Below are 17,042 nucleotides of genomic sequence, written 5' to 3'. Positions count from 1 at the left end.
CATTAGGAGCATCCTCCAAGTGCTAAAGAGTTCGAGAGAGGCCCAGAGTAGGAGGCCCATTTGCTCAGCTGTCCTAGGACTCAATGTACATGTCTACTTCTGAAGATATGCAACTTGTTCTACCCCAAGCTCTTAAATGGCCAGAAAATGGGTCCTGATTAGGATAGTTCATGGAAGCGTTTACAACAGCGTCACATGGAATTAAAAACAAGAGTAGACGGTGAGACTTTCATGTCTTCAACTTTCCCAGTTTGCTAACATAATCCTAGCCCTGCCTCGGCTAAGTGGACATCACATGTAATTTCAGCTTCTGCTAAATATATGTATCTCAGACCCTTTATATCTCAAACTAATCTCAGATCATTCACATCTCAAACAAATTGAAAGCCACTTAAAGCTGAAAACCAACATGTATGACTTCTGTTCATTATCACCACTGTGAGAACAAAACATGTATTTGGCATTAAGTCTCGCAAACCACGCACCACAAAACGTGGGTGGATATTGGATTCTTGAAACTTGACTAAGGAAGACTGGGTTTGTCACAGCTTGCCAGATGTGTTTTAGTGAACACAGCCTATTGGTGGGAATGAGATGTGAACTCTTAAAAACAGAAGAGAGATCAGTGCTGTGCAGGAAAGCTAACTTGTGATTGAGATCAATGTGGGCCCACGAGTCAGTGGATGTTACAATCTCCTTAGCATGGGCAGTGCTCAGGGGAGATCCAGAATAGAACTATCACATCTATTCATTTGTAAAAAGCAGAAGTATCTTAGACTCATTATCATGTTTTTGTATCCTTAATGAAAGGCACTGCTTTTAAGATATGGAATATTTATATTTAAGAACAGTGTTCAGAGTAGATTAAATTCTAGTTCATTTGCTCAGTTTTAGCAACATGAAAAATAAAGAGGGGGATTACTAATCAGACATGATAAAATTTTGAAATACCATGAGGTCCTCATTTACTTTCTCTGTGTTAATGTTTCAGAGAAATAATTTACAGATGAGCTAGAAAAAAAAACCCCTTTTTTTTGAAGGGAAAAAATAACAGAAAGGCCTTTCATGGGGCTGCCATTGAATTTATTTAAAATTACCTTAAAATTACATCACTTATTGAATACACAAAATGCCAGTGCTTTGCAACAGTTACTGCATCTCTATTTAAAACAAAACAAAAAATGAACAAAAAGAAAAAATAAAAAAAAGAGGGGCAAAACCCAGGAAAATACATTCAAAACGCTTGGCTGTTCTGCTTCGGCACCGAGAGTGCCGGGGAAAGCTCTGTCCTGCGCTGTGACCGTGAGAGGCAGTGGTGAACATCAGCCAGCTTCCCATGAAAACCTGCACACAACACATTACAGGAGACAAAGGACGACCTGGTGGGAGGCAGGAGCAGAGGTGGGGATCGAGAGAGAGAAACGCCACATATGCCATGCGGTAGTGTTCAGCAGTGAAGTAAGGCGCGAAAGACTAGTGCTCTGGGAAACTAGATTATGGCAAAAAGAAAAGAGAAAGATGGAAGGAAACACAACACAACAACATGACCAAACAGAAAAGTCCCACGTTCGGCAAGCTCTACTGTGGTCGACATGTCCATGTCTAACTTCTTACTGGACTTTCCCAAAGAAACGTAAAGAAACCGAGGTAGAAATGAACGTGGGAGAACTAAAGCCGGTGGGGGAGGGCTCAAGATGAGAAGCCAACATGCACTGTGAAGAGTGAAGTCAAGATGAGGGACGAGGGAGGAGGACATGGAGAGGTTCTCTGTGGAGACGTAGAGTTGGTGGTTTGTTTTTTTCTTCTTCTTAATTTGTGTGTTTGATTTGGTTCTATCCTCTGCATTCTGTGACATAGCACGGCAAGCCTAGAAACTCTCAGTGACTAGAATGGTGACAGCCGTTCCCAGCAGTGTAAGAGAGAGAGAGAGAGAGCTTCCAAAATAAAACCTCCACCACCTCCACCACCTCTCCCATGGCTGGAAAAGGCAGTTACAGTTTCTAGGTTCTGTCACTTCCAAGGTCCTAGATAGGTCTGCGGCTAACTGCTCTAAACACCAACACAAACTGAATACATAAGCCTTCAATTAACCAGTGTAACTAGTATGAACATTTTCACCTAATCATCAAGGAGAGCAATGTATTAAGAACCCTTCAGTAAATTGTTCTGCTCTGGTTAATTCCCCATATTTTGTAAGAGAACTTAAAAAAAAAAAAAAAACCCTTTCGTTTCTACTTTCAATGGTAAATATTCAGTTGTATCACACGTCAGTAATTTTTCCGGATACATTCAAAGTAATTTTCCTTGCTATTCTCCAATCGTTGAGGTAAACATACATTTTAATATAAAGTAACATCGAAGCCTAGCCTATTACTCTCAGCAGTACATAGTGCTTTTAACACATTCCTTTGAGGTACTGGACAAATCACAATCACTTTCCTGAGTTTTTGCAGACAAGAACATTAAAAGAAATGAACTGCAGAAATTAAGGTCCAGATTACCGTTACCCTGTGTTACCTGTTCTTAGCTTAACACTGCAGAACAGACAGGATTGAGGAATACTGTTGCTCTTAAAATGGCAAAAATCTGGTTTTTCTGTTGTAACACGACCGTTCATCTCTTTAGTCCAATAATGTTTGAAGTTAAAGCTCTTTATATTAGCACATGCCACCAATGTAATTGTGAGGCAAACGAAACAATAAAGCACCACCCCAGGCACTTGACAGCAACTAAATCTCGAGAACAGCAGAATGGAATCAACACACGAGGTTCATGTCCTTCTGAAATCAACACACTTGCACCTTGCGTCTCGGTGAGTGTTGTCTCGCTGGAACCGATCTGAGCATCCACATGGATATGCTCTCTGTCATCTGGGGCTTTCCAATCAGAGGCTCTCATAGGATGCATGTTTCCTCCAAAGCTACCCTGCCTCTACAGATGCAGCACAATCGTCGTGTTCCCCAGTACCCTCTTCAATTGAAACACTACTGGAAAGGGGCTCTATTCCCTATGTAGCAGGTTTTATGTGTGTGTGCCAACATTCATTACATTTTGTTGTTGTTGTTGTTAACTTTTAAAGACTGAATCACTGACTGCAACCAAACATTTTGTTCCATTCAACATACATATCAAGCTCTTTCTGAGTTATGCTGGGCTGAATCTTGCAGAAAGCATTTTCAAAGTCTTGATACGTAACGGGCCTCAACTGGCTGGGCATAATAGCCGAAAGGTCTGTGGCTGGAATAGCGTGGAGTGGGCCCACTGCTGCTTCCTGACACAAATGAGCCACATCGAGTCCAGAAAAGCCTTCCGTACGCTGGACGAGCAGTGCAAACTCCTTGTCATTGAGACAGTAATTGTGCTGTGAGAGCAGTTGTACTATTATCTGGTGCCTCCCTGTGCTGTCAGGAAGTGGGATTAAAAGTCTTTTCATGAAGTACCTGCGAAGAGATTCATCTATTTCTTCGGGTTTACTGGTGGCACAAATTACTACGATTTGGTCCTCAGCCGAAGTTAGTACAGTGTCCAGCTGCATCAGAAACTCGGTTCTCATCCGACTGACTGGACTGTGTTCCTCGCTCACTTGAGAGGAGAGAAGCATGTCAATGTCACTAACAAAAATCACCGAAGGCTGGCGACACCTAGCCACAAGAAAAGAGGCATGAATAATTTTCTCCGCTTCGCCTAACCACTTCGCAACTAGTCCGGAACCAGCAATTTTGAAAAAAGTGGCCCCCAGCTGACTAGCTATGCATCTGCCCAAGAGTGTTTTGCCAGTTCCCCGAGGTCCAAAGAGAAGGACGCTCCTAGGCAAGGCCGTCAGCCCGCTGAATGCATCGGACCTCAACACTGGCCACAAAACCTCCTCCTTAATGACAGCCTTCACCAGGTCAAGACCAGCAATGTCACTCCAGTCCACGGGAGGTCCTTGGGTGATGATCTCGTTGGTGACTAGGTCAATGAGGTGCGTGTCAGTGTTCTTCAGTTGCTCGTCCACAGAGTGGTTCGATGAGGTAGCTGCACGGAGTCCCGGACCTTGCATTGGATGAGCCAGGAGCTGCCTAGGGTCTTCCCCGTGCTCACTCATGACTGGCGACGTGTACTTCCCAAAGGATTCACTGGATCTTGATCCCAGTGAATTTTTAGCAGTACTGTAGGAAGGAGGGGTCAGAGCCCTACTGGACTGACTGCTGAATTTCCTTTGCTGTTCAGAGGACATCAGCTGCTTTGTTGGCTTAAATGCTAAGGATGATGTTTCAGCATTTCTGTCAAAGCCATTCCCCCGATTCGCGTTTGAAATGCTGTTGTCGGGCATTCGGTACATAGGACTCTGTGTCGATCTCTGTTGGCCATAGCTGTAATTTCCGTAACTGGAGTCCATGTCTCCTTGCCCTGCCATATAGAAAGCTTTCCTTTTGAGAGAACTTGCCGAGCTGTTGGCCAGAGTAGAGGGCGCGATGGGCGTCAAACCATGACCCTGGTAGGTGTAGCCAGGAACGGTAGTTGGGGGCAGAGGAGTGGGAGCAGGAATTCCTGAAGGCAGGTATGCAGAAGGAGGTGGGGGTGCTCCACCAGGGCTGTACCCAGACCCCACGGCAGTCTGAGGAGGATAGCTAGCGGAGGGATAACTGTAGCTGGAGAGATTGGAAGTCCCATTGTAGCCTGGGACCAGGGCTGGTGGGGGAGGAGGAGGGGGCGGTGGCTGCAGGAGCCCGGAGCTATGCAGTGGCGATGGATGAGGCGAAGGAAGTGCAGGTGTGGGCTGGCTACTGTACGAAGAATGCAAATACGATCCGTTGTATCCTGGAGCATATTCCTGAGATGGGAGCCCTGCATGAAGACTGGGTACTGTGTGGCTTCCACAGGTACTACTTGAGTAACTTGGTTCTGTCAGGTTACTGGCCACCCCAGGGGAGCTCCCTATACTTGCAGAGACATCTACCGGAGGGAGGGCTGAACTGACACCAGCTTTGCTAGCAGTGATGACGTCTGGAACACAGTTCATAGGATAAACGGCTTCTGAATTCAAGGAAGGCTGCCAGGGTTCGCTCTCGTTTTTCCGACCGTTCATGAGTCCTGATGGTGTGTCTGAATAATTGCTGAGAACAGGTCGGTCCACGGGACCTTCCAAAATGCCAGAATACTTCTCTGCATATTTCTTCAGAAGGTTGGATGCAGTCAGAGCAGATATGTCATCATTTGCCCAGGCGTACTGGTAGGTGCGCTGCAAATGACCTCTGTAGGCTTCAACTTTGTGGGCAGGTGACCGAGTGGTTGAGGTGATGTCAAAGTGCTGTTCTGGCCACTGGGCATGCTCCGGCGTCCACTGCATCTTCAAGCCTAAGTATTTGGGAGAAAGGGGGAAGAGAGTAAATTCACTCAGACATTCATCAGAACTCTTAAAGCTTCCTCCCTGACTGCAACTGTTAGCTATTAATTCATTATGTCCCCTTAATAATACAGACATGGGCAAGGATCCTCCCAGATTATAATATCTATTGTGATCTCTATAATACAAATTTTTCAAAGTATGGTAAAAAAAAATCAACTATATAAAAATTTAAATCCAATGTAAAAGAAAACTCTGTAGAAAACCAAATATATATATATGTATATATATACATATATATATATATATATATATGCAAGCCTTATTGCTGTCAATCCCATCAAGTTACTTGTTAACCACACACACTTATACAATGTATATGTACGCACATAATACTGTCCAATTAGAATTCAATCATGGTTGCTTGCAATAACACACACATACATTTTAATATCTGGCATGCAATACGGCTAGCATGTATGCCACCTAGTTATTTGGTTCTCCCCATTGGTTTCTGTTTTCTATTTTAACAGTATAAAAATGAGACACAGCTGACAGGCTGCATCTGGGATCCCTCTCTTATTTGGTACTGAACACCTAGTTAGCACAGTATAATGCTCCCTGCACAGAACAATATGACACAGACATAGCAGGTCATTTCATAATCCAACTCTCATCTAAAGTGGTCCACGGCAGTTTCAAATCTGCTTCGTGGAGTGCAGCAAAGCAATCTCCCAGGCAGCGCTCCACCGCTTTCATCGCACAAAGCCTACAACTCGGTATGAATTACAACTGGCTCCTTTCTGCCTCTCAGTTCTGTTGTTGAGTCTGGAAAAAAAAAAAACAAGCATCACTTGTCTGTCGGGCTTCTAGTGTTGTTCTCCCTTCTCCTCTGGTAATCCTCCTCCCCTTATAGACTACGAGGTACCAAGTGGGGAGAGAAGAATACACACACACACACACACACACATATAATACCTATATATGTGTGTATGTATATATATGTGTGTGTGAGATGAGAGAGAGAGAGAGAGAGAGAGAGAGAGAGAGAGAGAGAGAGAGAGAGAGAGAGAAACAGGCAAGGAGGGATGATCAGAGTGGAGAACTGGACTCTAACTCCTTACATTTCTATAGTGAGCCATGTGTGGTAGAAACGGAAAGAATACGACTCAGCAATGAGGTCATAGGAGTAATTCCATCATCTGGCAGATCGCTAACTGAAGCCAGGGACTCCATAGTAATCCTGAAGAGAGTATTTTCTGACTTGAGAGAAAATACTCAGCTATTAGAATCAGACAGTCATTTTAATTTAGAACTTTTGAAAGGCCTTAGAAATTACCTGGTTCACACATTACACAAGCAGTGCCGAGAACCATTCATTTAAGATGTAGCCTTGAGGGCTTCATGCCTTTAGGTACCAAGGAGTACGGGAACTCCGTTCTCCTTATTTTTCAGTGCTTGTTCATCTTAGCTCTAATCTCTGCTCACTTGGAAGGAACACTTCCCTTCCTGCTACAGCTGTTTTAAGATACCCTCCTTAATCTCTTTTGTATTACCCAAAGTGAATTTTGCAAACCATCTTGTGCCCTCTGGCAAGGAATCCTTGATAAGAAGAAGACCTGGTCTAAATGAAGCATCTGTGGCATCGCTCGGTTCCCTTCTGAATTCCCCCAGCAGTGTTGACAGCTCTTCTCCCCTCTGTTCTCCTCCCCCAAGCACTCCAGCTCTTCACTGCCTGACTCTGGCTTCTGACATGGCCAGCGTTGACTCGCTGAGCTAAACTGAACAGAGCACACAGTTTGGTAACAGAATGGCATGTTGATTCCCTTCTGACTCCCTCTTCCTTGTTTGCAAAACCACTGCACCAGACAGTGGAAGTTAATTAGCAGGAGGATGCTGTGCTAATTGTGTTAATTTACAAGGTTTTAGTCAAAGAGAATCATGCCAGGGCTGGCACTGCTGTCATGCTTCCGACTTAATGATTAAGAAATACTGAAAACAAGGTGGGAAGGATTGCAGTAATTACACAATAAATGAATAAAGCAACAGGATTCATTTGCAAATATAGTTTACTGCAGTTGTACTCATTTGCATTTGGATTTTTTAAAAGGATCCATGCAGATATTCATTTGCGAGTCACCAACTCAATGAAATTAAGTTTGAATGCTGCACAAGTTAATCAACCTCTCCCTCCTTCCCTCGCTCTCCCTCCCCCTCTCTCTCTATCCCTTTCTCTCTCTCTCCCTGTGTGTGTGTGTGTGTTTAGTAAAAATACCAAAGATCATATTCTTTTGTATATGCAACAGACCCTTTACTTTTCTCCAAATATTATATATGCTCTGAGGGCTGGATATACTTTAAACAATTTAGTCAATCAGTAAAACAGCATTGCGAACCCCAAAGAAGCACACCTTTATCCTTCCACTCAGAGACACAGGGAGGGGTGAGCAGAGTTCCAGGGAGAACAAAAGTGATTTTCCTAATTGTTTCTGCCTTCTCGATCATTACTTTCTTAGAGGAGAGAAATACACCACAAAATGGACAAAATGACTGAAACCACACTTAGAGGGAGGGAAAGATGCAGTTTTAATGAAGCGGCTTCTCAGGAACTATACTTTCATTAAACGCAACTGGAAATGATTAAGGGCAAATCACCAGGAACCAATCGCAAGCCATCAGTATCTGCATTCTTCTTGCATCAAGAGATTTATCTGAAGCTTTACGAAAAGGAGAGACTATAAATGTGACTGCAGTGTAGAACTAAAAGGCCTACAGATCATTCATCCCATGATTATTTTCAAGTAATTTCCATTAGGATCTTTTTTCCTTAAAAAAAAAAAAATGCCTGACAACACTGAGTAGTGAAAATGGTAGTACACGTGCCACGACTGGGCATTTTATTAGATTGATAAAGAGGAAACATGAAAAAGCAGCTCATAAAATAATTTAGAAGTCACAGGCAATGGAACTTAGCACAGCGCATAAGTGAGCAAGTACCCACCTATGCATGTACACATACACACATGTGCATGCAAGAACACAAAATGAAAGGATTCAGCTTCCTTCCAGTTAATTCATATCTATTTGTTACAGTTAGTTAATAACCTTTAATAAAAGTGAAACAGCTTTAAATAGAGAATAATTGAAAAGGAAAAAAAAAGGTGTGGGACCTCTATGCCTGTCTTGGTTAAAATAAAGTTTTCTTATGAATTTATGAAAATGCAAACCTGATTTTAATATATTACCATTGCTGTAAAAGATAAGTCTATGCAGTTTGAGCAAAATGGATTGCCCACTTAAACTGAGGATTTATGTGCAGATTTAAATGTAGCAAAACTAATTGAATTTCCAAACATTTCTACTTCATCTGAAATTAAGTGAAGATCTTATCCATCAAAGTAACTTATTGTAATACTCACTCCATTGGATATGCTTATTGAGGTAATGAAAAGTTTACCTATGGTTGTATACTAAGTAACCATAACCTTAGCAAACCTGAGACAGGAAAGCTTGAGTTAAACACCTGGAGGAAACAGGATTGTCTAGGAGAGCAAAGGATAATCTTTAAACATAACCTGGATCCTGATATTGGTAGGATCCACCAAAGTCAGTGTTCGGGAGCCTGGTGGGGCCTTGTGAGCATAAAGAGCCCATTCACTAGGGCTGAAATCTTAGCACTACGTGGAGGGGGCACCAAATCCATTGCTGGTGTTATCCTTGTTTATTGGTGGTGATAAAGTGGAAGACAATGTGGCACCCAATGTTTTTGGACAAAGGTATCCTGTCCTGGTTTACTGCATTATTGCCACCTGTGAGAGCAGAAGGCTCCTGCCACCTAACCTGGTATTCAAGCAATCAGATGAGTTTTTATAAGCAGCTTTGACGTGATTTTTTTTCCATTGAACATAAAAAAATAAAACCACGTTCTGGTAATGACCCTATCTTACATTTTAGAAACTTGTTTCCAGAACAGTAACTCCCACTTTTGTTTGGAATCATTATCCATAATACAAGAAAAACAAAAATCAGAAAAGAGTCAGGCGTCTTGGTCCATGCTTCTAAACTCAGTATTGGGAGGCTGAGGTGGGAAGTGCATGAATTAGAGGACAGCCTATGCTACAGAGGGCTACCTTGGCTCGCATAACTTCTTCCCCAGCCCCTCCATAGAATAGAGGAAAACAACTCCTACCGCCTTTAAAGATAATTGAAAAATTGTTCAAAAAATGTCAACATTTACTTTGTGAAATATGAGACATTTATTACCATAGCTAGCACATTTCACAGCAAAATGTATTTATGTTTCAAAATAATTAACAAAGTTATAGAAAATTAACTTGATGGTTATCTATAGATGGTGGATTCTATGGTGCAGTCTCTGAGGCTCTGTTCTCCTTTTCTTGCCACAGGATGAACTGTGAACGTCTAACTGAGCATCTCTCTGTCTTGAATACAACAGAGCAGGGAGGTGGATGGCATTTGCCACTCTTCTCATGATTGACGATTTTAGAATCTGGTCCCTAAGCAGTCACTGCCTTACAGTTTGCATTTTGGTCTTTAGTGAGTTTTGAAGCTTAACCACCAAAATGACTAAAGTTCTGCCACCGTTTCCGAAGTTTAAAGAAAAACAATAGCAAAAGTGAAGAAAATAATATATAGGAAGGGGAGAGAATTACAGATAAACAGGTAGGTCTCCTAGAATCTATCATTAGCATATATTTCTAGAATTACCTGGAGCCACTTACTTAGTACCTCACCTTAATACTTGTGAGATTTATCAGTTCTAGGTCTGGCGATTTATGTTTCAGCTGTGTTCCCATGGGGCCCCTCTGCCTGCTGCTAAGGGCCGCTTCATCTGTAGCTTTCTTCAGTCTCACAAGGGTAAAGACCCAAGGCAAACACTATAGTGCAGCAGGCTTGCTCTTGGGTACCTGTGCAGCAGTGCTCATGTGATGACATGCCCATAATGTTCTGTGGGTGACTGTACCGCTGACCTTTTCATTATTTTTTTTAAAAAAATACTTAAGAATCTTAATATAATATTAATCAAGATTCTTTGTAGAAAGCAATCGTTGTTGGGATAAATAGAGCAAAGTAATTATAAGGGTTTAGAGTTTCCACGGTCTGTTAATGCAGCAAATTCATCATCCCTTACATTGGGAATGGCAGAACAAGTACATAAAACTTTCAAGATTCATTGGCCCCCAAATACAACTTTAGCAGAAAAGAACTTTCAGAAGGAGGGGCTGCAAACCCCTCTGGCTCCAGACACTGGCTCCCTGCAATATTTACTCATTGCGTTTCGTCAAAGGAGGGAGGAGCTAGTAAAATGTTTGGTCATATTCTGAAGCTCTTTCCCTTTGTCTACTCATCTGGAGCAGCAAGGAGACCAGCATGACCCCTTGGATCGGCAAAACTTGCCACTCCATTTCCTAAGGTTTGCTGGACTTAAAAGGCAATCTACGAGTTAGGAAAGGGTGGAGGAAAAGCTCAGTGAATTTTGTCTCTACTCAGTTCCAATGGACACACTCGAAAATCAGTCATTTACAGTATGAATTTCATACAGATATTCTCAAACTTATTTAGTAAACAAATTGAGAACTTTCTATATAAAAAGCCTCAGAGCTCTGTGAGGAAGTTAAATGAGGGGAATTTCTGCTTTGTTTACTCTTAATTTCATGCTATAATTTCCTTAAAATCCTTTAAGATTAGACTCTTGTTTATTTTTATAATGGCCTCGTCCAAACAAGATTGCCCCCTTCAAGTTTGGGGGTTCATTTTCTGTGTGTTCTGTAGGCTTGGAGACTATTATGTATAACAACGAAGTTCTAGGGCCAGCAAAATGGCTCAGCCTAAAAAGGAGCTTGCACAAACATGACGGCCTAAATTCAACCCTGATTCCTAAGTATAGGTGGAAAGAAAGAGCTCACTGCATAAAGTTGTCTTCAATTTCCACATACACCGTGGCATGCATGTATGTGCACATGCGCGCGCACGCACGCGCGCGTGTGCGCGCGCGCACACACACACACACACAGAGAGTTATATTTCATTTTTTTTTTTTTAAAGAAAGAAGTTCAGAACATTATCCAACTCTCCTTATTCTCATCTTTGGCTAAGTGCCTTAAGCTCATCTTGACTTTGGTGTAAAATGGAGAGGCTAGTGGCCAGCCCCTTACTAGGTTGCAAGAAGACCTACAGAAAGAATGTGTTTTGTAAAAATATTTCCCAAGTGTGAACCACACAAACATTGCTTGTCTCTTTTATTTTGAAAACGCCACAGGTAATTTAAACACAAAATACAAGGGCAAAAAAAAAAAAAAAAAAAAAAAAAAAAAAAAAAAAAAAAAAAAAGAAAAGTAAAACTATTCTACTCTTTCTTTTTTCCTTTTCTTCCTTTCTTTCTAATTCAAGACAGCCACTGAAAAGGAAAATTTCTAGTGTGAATGTTGTTACAAGAAAGGTATAGAAATTAGTTCATACTCAGAAAAACAAGGTGTAAGATCGCCATAATCAAAAAGGTTTCAGAATTCAAATTGCTGGCTGGGTGAAGAGGGATGGGTCTGTAACTCAAGTAGGTGAAAAGCCAAAGCAAAAGAATGACTGGATGTCTATCCTGAGCTATGTGGTGAGACTCTCTCTTAAAAATAAATAAGTGAAAAAAAACCTAAAAAAGTGGCTTTCATGTAGTTTTCTTTATCTTTAATATTATTTTTGTCTCAATTTAAGGGGCGAAAAGATTTACAAGCAATGACTGATTTTAATCTGCAGTCTCAGATACTATGTACTAATACTGTCAAATAATTTTTCTCTTCAAGTCACTTTCAAGCCTCAAAATTCCAAGCTGCAATCATCTAAAAACACTTCCCAATCCCACCATATTTGTATGAGAGAGTCCTTTTAGAGGGTACTGAAGGTATTTCTGACTAATTGGTCCTCAGATCAAATCTAATTTGGCTACTTCACCCTCTGGCAGAAACACAGCTTTCAGGCAGGGAGGGCAATAAGCAGTTTGCAATCTTGAGTTCAGTTTCTCCAGCACAGGATTTCAACACACAGGTGCCTTAACAGTATTCAACAAACAAACCAACCAAACAACCTGGTCTCCACAGTACTCATTTAAGACCTAGTGAAAAGATGGGTCACTTCACCTCTGTCTGGCAGTGGTATGCTAGATCAGGTAAGCAGCTTCCTCTCTGGACACAATACCCTGTTCCTCAGTCTCGTTTTCCCAGTACCTAACCCATAGCTTACGGGCTGCGTGGCTCATACCCCTCTAAGAGCTTCAAAAGCTTGAATTTTGTTTTCAATGAAGTGGATTTCTTGACAAGCAGCAATTGATTTTTAGTTAAAAACCTTTTTCTCTTTCTTTCTTTTTTAATGTAGACTTTTTGGAAGGAAAAAAAAATTTCCAAATACTACTTTTTAATAAGAAAGTATTCTTGCCCTGTTAATCAGAGCACCGGAAAATGAATTGATGGTGTTTGTCTTGATGGTGTCATTAGGACAGCAGCGTGGAGTGATGGATAATGGTGTGGTAAGGAACCTCGTCTGTGATTTCAAAGTCAGTTTTCCCATTGCTTTGATTCTCAGATATTATTTCTCGCTATTTTCGCTAAGTCCACCTCCATCATTCTTAATATTATTCTCCTTTTAACGTGCTATGGAGACTGACATCACAGGGCAATACAAGATTTAATAGTCAACTACATCAACCTTAGCACAACTTTCAAGAGGTTAAGACACCCCCAATGAGACAGATCGCGAGGAGGTGACGGGGCTTGTTTCACAGGTCATTATTTTGGGTTTATTAAGCGCTTGTGTTCATTACAGGCATAATAATTTGAACTAGGATGGCATATATTTTGTCCTTAAATTTAGCTTGTAGATAACTTATGATTTGAATCAGATTTCCTGGAACACATTAAATTCTAGCTAAAGAAAGAAAATGTTTACTCATAAGAATATGACCAAATGAAACAGAGACTATATGCCGATACTGAAAACTGAGGATGAAACTCACTATGTATGGAACTAATTGGTCATTATTTTTAATATGGAACTCGGGAGGAGGAGACAAGAGGAACATTGTGAGTTGGCGCCAGCCTTGACTACATAGCGAGTTCCAAGACAGCCAGAATGGTATAGTCAGAACTGTATGAGGCTCCCTCGGAGAAACAATAAATAAAAATTTAAATGATTGACTCTATGTCGTGCAGAATAAAAGCAAATACTTATACAAAGCAAATTATATCAAAGAAGGATATCTTGAGGCCTTAAAGTTTGTGTTCAATATATGATTAGGATATGCATCATATGATTTAAAGCACCTCACGAAATCATGATTATAATTCAAACAAGCACATTTTTTCCCTGGGGGGGGGGGGGTCCTTAAGATTTCCATTACTTAAATCAATCTTTATAACTGAATACTCACATGAAGCTTAAAACTACAAATTTGACATCTTTTTGTGTTCAAAGATGAGGGACAGTTAAAAAAATGTTTTTGGATTATGACAAAGTTCATAATCATAATCATAATAATCGTTAAAAAAGTATAGACCAGGGCTACACTCTATGTACAACCTAGAATAATTCACAATGTGAAATGACCATGTGACCATGTATGACTGAGAATACAAAAGGGATTTGTGCCCTGAGCAGCTAGTGCCAGCTGCCGTCGACCCACACATGAGAAAGAGCCCAAGGTGAGAGGGCTGGCTTCTGCACATCAAGGCAAATGTTGCGCTGCTATGCTACCTCTGGATTTTAGGCAATTTATAATCAGTCACAACAGTGCCTTGTTGTTAACCTTTAACGTTGTTACCTTACAGCCCCTCATTTCTCACGCTGTCTCTTCTCCCATGTATATTTTTCAATCCATTAAGGCTATCTACCCTTCCTCCAGTTCTGTTTGTCATACAAAGATCATCAGGACATACCACATCTGTCCATAGGGACTTCTGGAGCTAATGAATATGTATGTTCTGTGTCACAACCCGGCACTCCCCTTGTTCTGCAGAATCAATCCTCTTGTGTGTGTAAATAACAGGTGAGCTGTAGCATGCAGGAGTAAATGGGGTTAACACAACCAGAGACCCCCAATGCTATATTCATGGCATCCGGCCTAGAACAAGCAATATAGATACTCAAAGTATAACATATTCCTAAAGGGTTTGAATCTTTCTTTTGAAAATGAATTTTGGTGATTCAAATTCCCACTTTCTGAGACTGAGGTTATTAAGGCTGATTTGGAAAATACCATATAGCCATAGGACATGCATTTGCACTTTTAGTGACACAATCTAGGCTCGGTGCCATCTTGACTTATTAGTTTTCTGTTTACTTCCTCATTCATGATTCTTAGCTGTCATGGTAACTGCTGTGCACACATAGCTAATTGTAAACATTTACTTGCCCATGAAGCCTTTATTAGAAAGATCTAAACCCAATGCTTGACTTTGTTATACTTATTTATTTTAAATGTATTTTATTTGTGTGGATGTTCTGCCTGATTATATGTCTGTGCACCACACATGTGTCTGGTACACAAAAAGGGCATAAGGTGATGTCACATCCCCGGAACTGGAGTCACAGATTGTTGTGAGTCACCACGCTGGTGCTGAGAATTGAACCCAGGTCCTGTTGAAGAGCAGCCAGTGCTCTTAACCACTAAGCCAGCTACCCAACCTCTAATTTAATTATATTTAAATTGAATTCCATGCATGGTCACCATAGCAAGTTGACAAAGCTCAACCGACAAATTTAGAATCTCCACATACACCATGATTTTGCAAAAGATGGAGTTTCCATCCATATTCTTTTCTGTATTCCTTCACAATCTTCTTTTCAAGAGATACTTTCCATAGAACAAACAAGAAAGTTGCCTATTTAGGCTGAGAGTTCTCTCATTCAACAAGGAGTTAGAATTAATTTGTGTATTAGACTAAAGCCTTTCAACTATTTTCCTTAAAAACTTTTTAGGTGAGTTGAAATCCTGAAACCACACGCATACAAAAAATTTGTTTAGGTTATTTATGCAATTTTCTTCTCTTTTGGCAATCTGTACATTAATTTTTAATGTAGTAAAGAATAGTGTCTTGGACATTGGAAAAAATTCTCTATAGTGAGGGTTGGGTGATACAGTGCATGAATTCAGTGTCCTTCACTCTGGGGACCTCTGTATAATTTAATCCAGCCTGAAGACAATAACTTTGATCTGAAAGCAGTAGGAAAAGCCACATACAAAATGAGTTCTGGTAGGTTGTGCATTGTTATTTTCTATATGAGAGGACGCATGAAGACAAACTGCTTTAGAACACACTGCTATATGCTGGGAGCTCAAGGCAAGAGTTCTTCACAGGAGCCAGGCGGGGTTCCATTACCTTTGTAGTCTTCACACACCGCCCTATTCCACAATGAACTGATTGCACAGGAGCTCCACCTGTCTTCGGGGTGTTCTGAGTTCCAGGTAAAGAAAGTGTGGTGCGAATGAAAAACCAAACCATTAGTGCCATCGGCATACTCAACGGGGGAAGATATGGAATGCTGCACGAGGAGACAGTAGCAGGAGAGGGGGCAGTGTCCTCAAAGCAAGAGGTGTTTCCCATCCTGGAGGAAGCAAACACTCAACAGCTAAGCTACTGGAAACTGCTAAGAGCAGGAGGGACAGAGAGCAAGATACTCATTGTCAACCTTTAGCCTCTACATGTGCACACACAGGCAACTGCACAAAAACAGATGCCGCACACACATACCCTCCCCCATCATGTCAAGACAGTATTGGAACTATTCTTTTAATTCGTGTCAGTTGTGGCTGCTTGTGTTAAAAGAATAAGTTGGGCAAAGCCCCCAAATCCCGCTACTTCTTTTTAAAATTGTTATCATATTCACACAAATTCCCTAAGCAACAGCAAAGCCAGCATCTATACAAAACTATAAGTTGACACATATAAGCTTCACAGAAAGTCAAATACAGGTGTGTGTGTGTGTGTGTGTGTGTGTGTGTGCGCGCGCGCGTGCGTGCACGCACATGTGTTTGCATGTGTGTAATTTTGAAAAATCAAAGAGAAATGGGAGGAAAGAAAGAGAAGTGAAAAAAGATTTTAATAACTGTTTTCATCCTGAAAGGAACCTATGATTTCTTAGACTTACAGTTGATTATTTCTCACCCTGGAACACTTTCTAGCAGATTTTTAAGAACAAGTGCTTTTGGGGTTAGGTGCTGGGGATAGAGCCCAGAGCCCTGTGCATGCTAAGCACAGGCTCTGCAGCAGAGTTGACCCGCAGCCTCATGAATCACACTACGCATGTTTTAACTAACATGTATCATGCACATCATATTTTTATCAGAGTAAGCATTACTTATTGTTTTTAATCTACATTTTTTTAACTTATGACTTAATCAAGATCAAACGTCTCAAGAAGAAACGCGTTTATAAAAATCTTATTTACAACCTCAAAATACATTATGAATATTTATTTCTTTAATTGAGTACTCATTTCGGGAAACAACTGAGTTTACACGAAAGCAGAGACATGAATTTAAACATATAATTGGGTAAGGTGGGCGTAGTAGCACAGACACAGGATTCAGGGTGTTGAGTCTGGGATCCTGGAGCGCAAACAAACAAAAACAGCAACAAAACCACAGAACTAGGTAGGACACACTTGCTAATTAGACCGATTTCTAGTTTTTCTCCATAAAGTGTTCTTT

General features: G+C 41.0%; 1 protein-coding gene across 2 annotated transcripts in view; it reads right to left on the bottom strand.

Moving 5' to 3' along the window:
- Nucleotides 1-3,057: 3,057 nt before the first annotated feature.
- The window catches only part of Fign (fidgetin, microtubule severing factor), a 118,221-nt gene continuing 104,236 nt past the window's right edge, over nt 3,058-17,042 (bottom strand). For both annotated transcript variants that reach the window (XM_038337526.1, XM_038337527.1), the window contains one exon: nt 3,058-5,340. In XM_038337526.1, coding sequence (XP_038193454.1) covers nt 3,086-5,340 — 2,255 coding nt within the window. In that variant the 3' untranslated portion in view covers nt 3,058-3,085. The remainder of the gene's footprint in view (nt 5,341-17,042) is intronic.

This window comes from Arvicola amphibius, chromosome 7 (assembly GCF_903992535.2).
Source record: "Arvicola amphibius chromosome 7, mArvAmp1.2, whole genome shotgun sequence".
Classification (NCBI taxonomy): domain Eukaryota; kingdom Metazoa; phylum Chordata; class Mammalia; order Rodentia; family Cricetidae; genus Arvicola; species Arvicola amphibius.
This window is presented reverse-complemented; position numbering and strand designations above follow the sequence as displayed.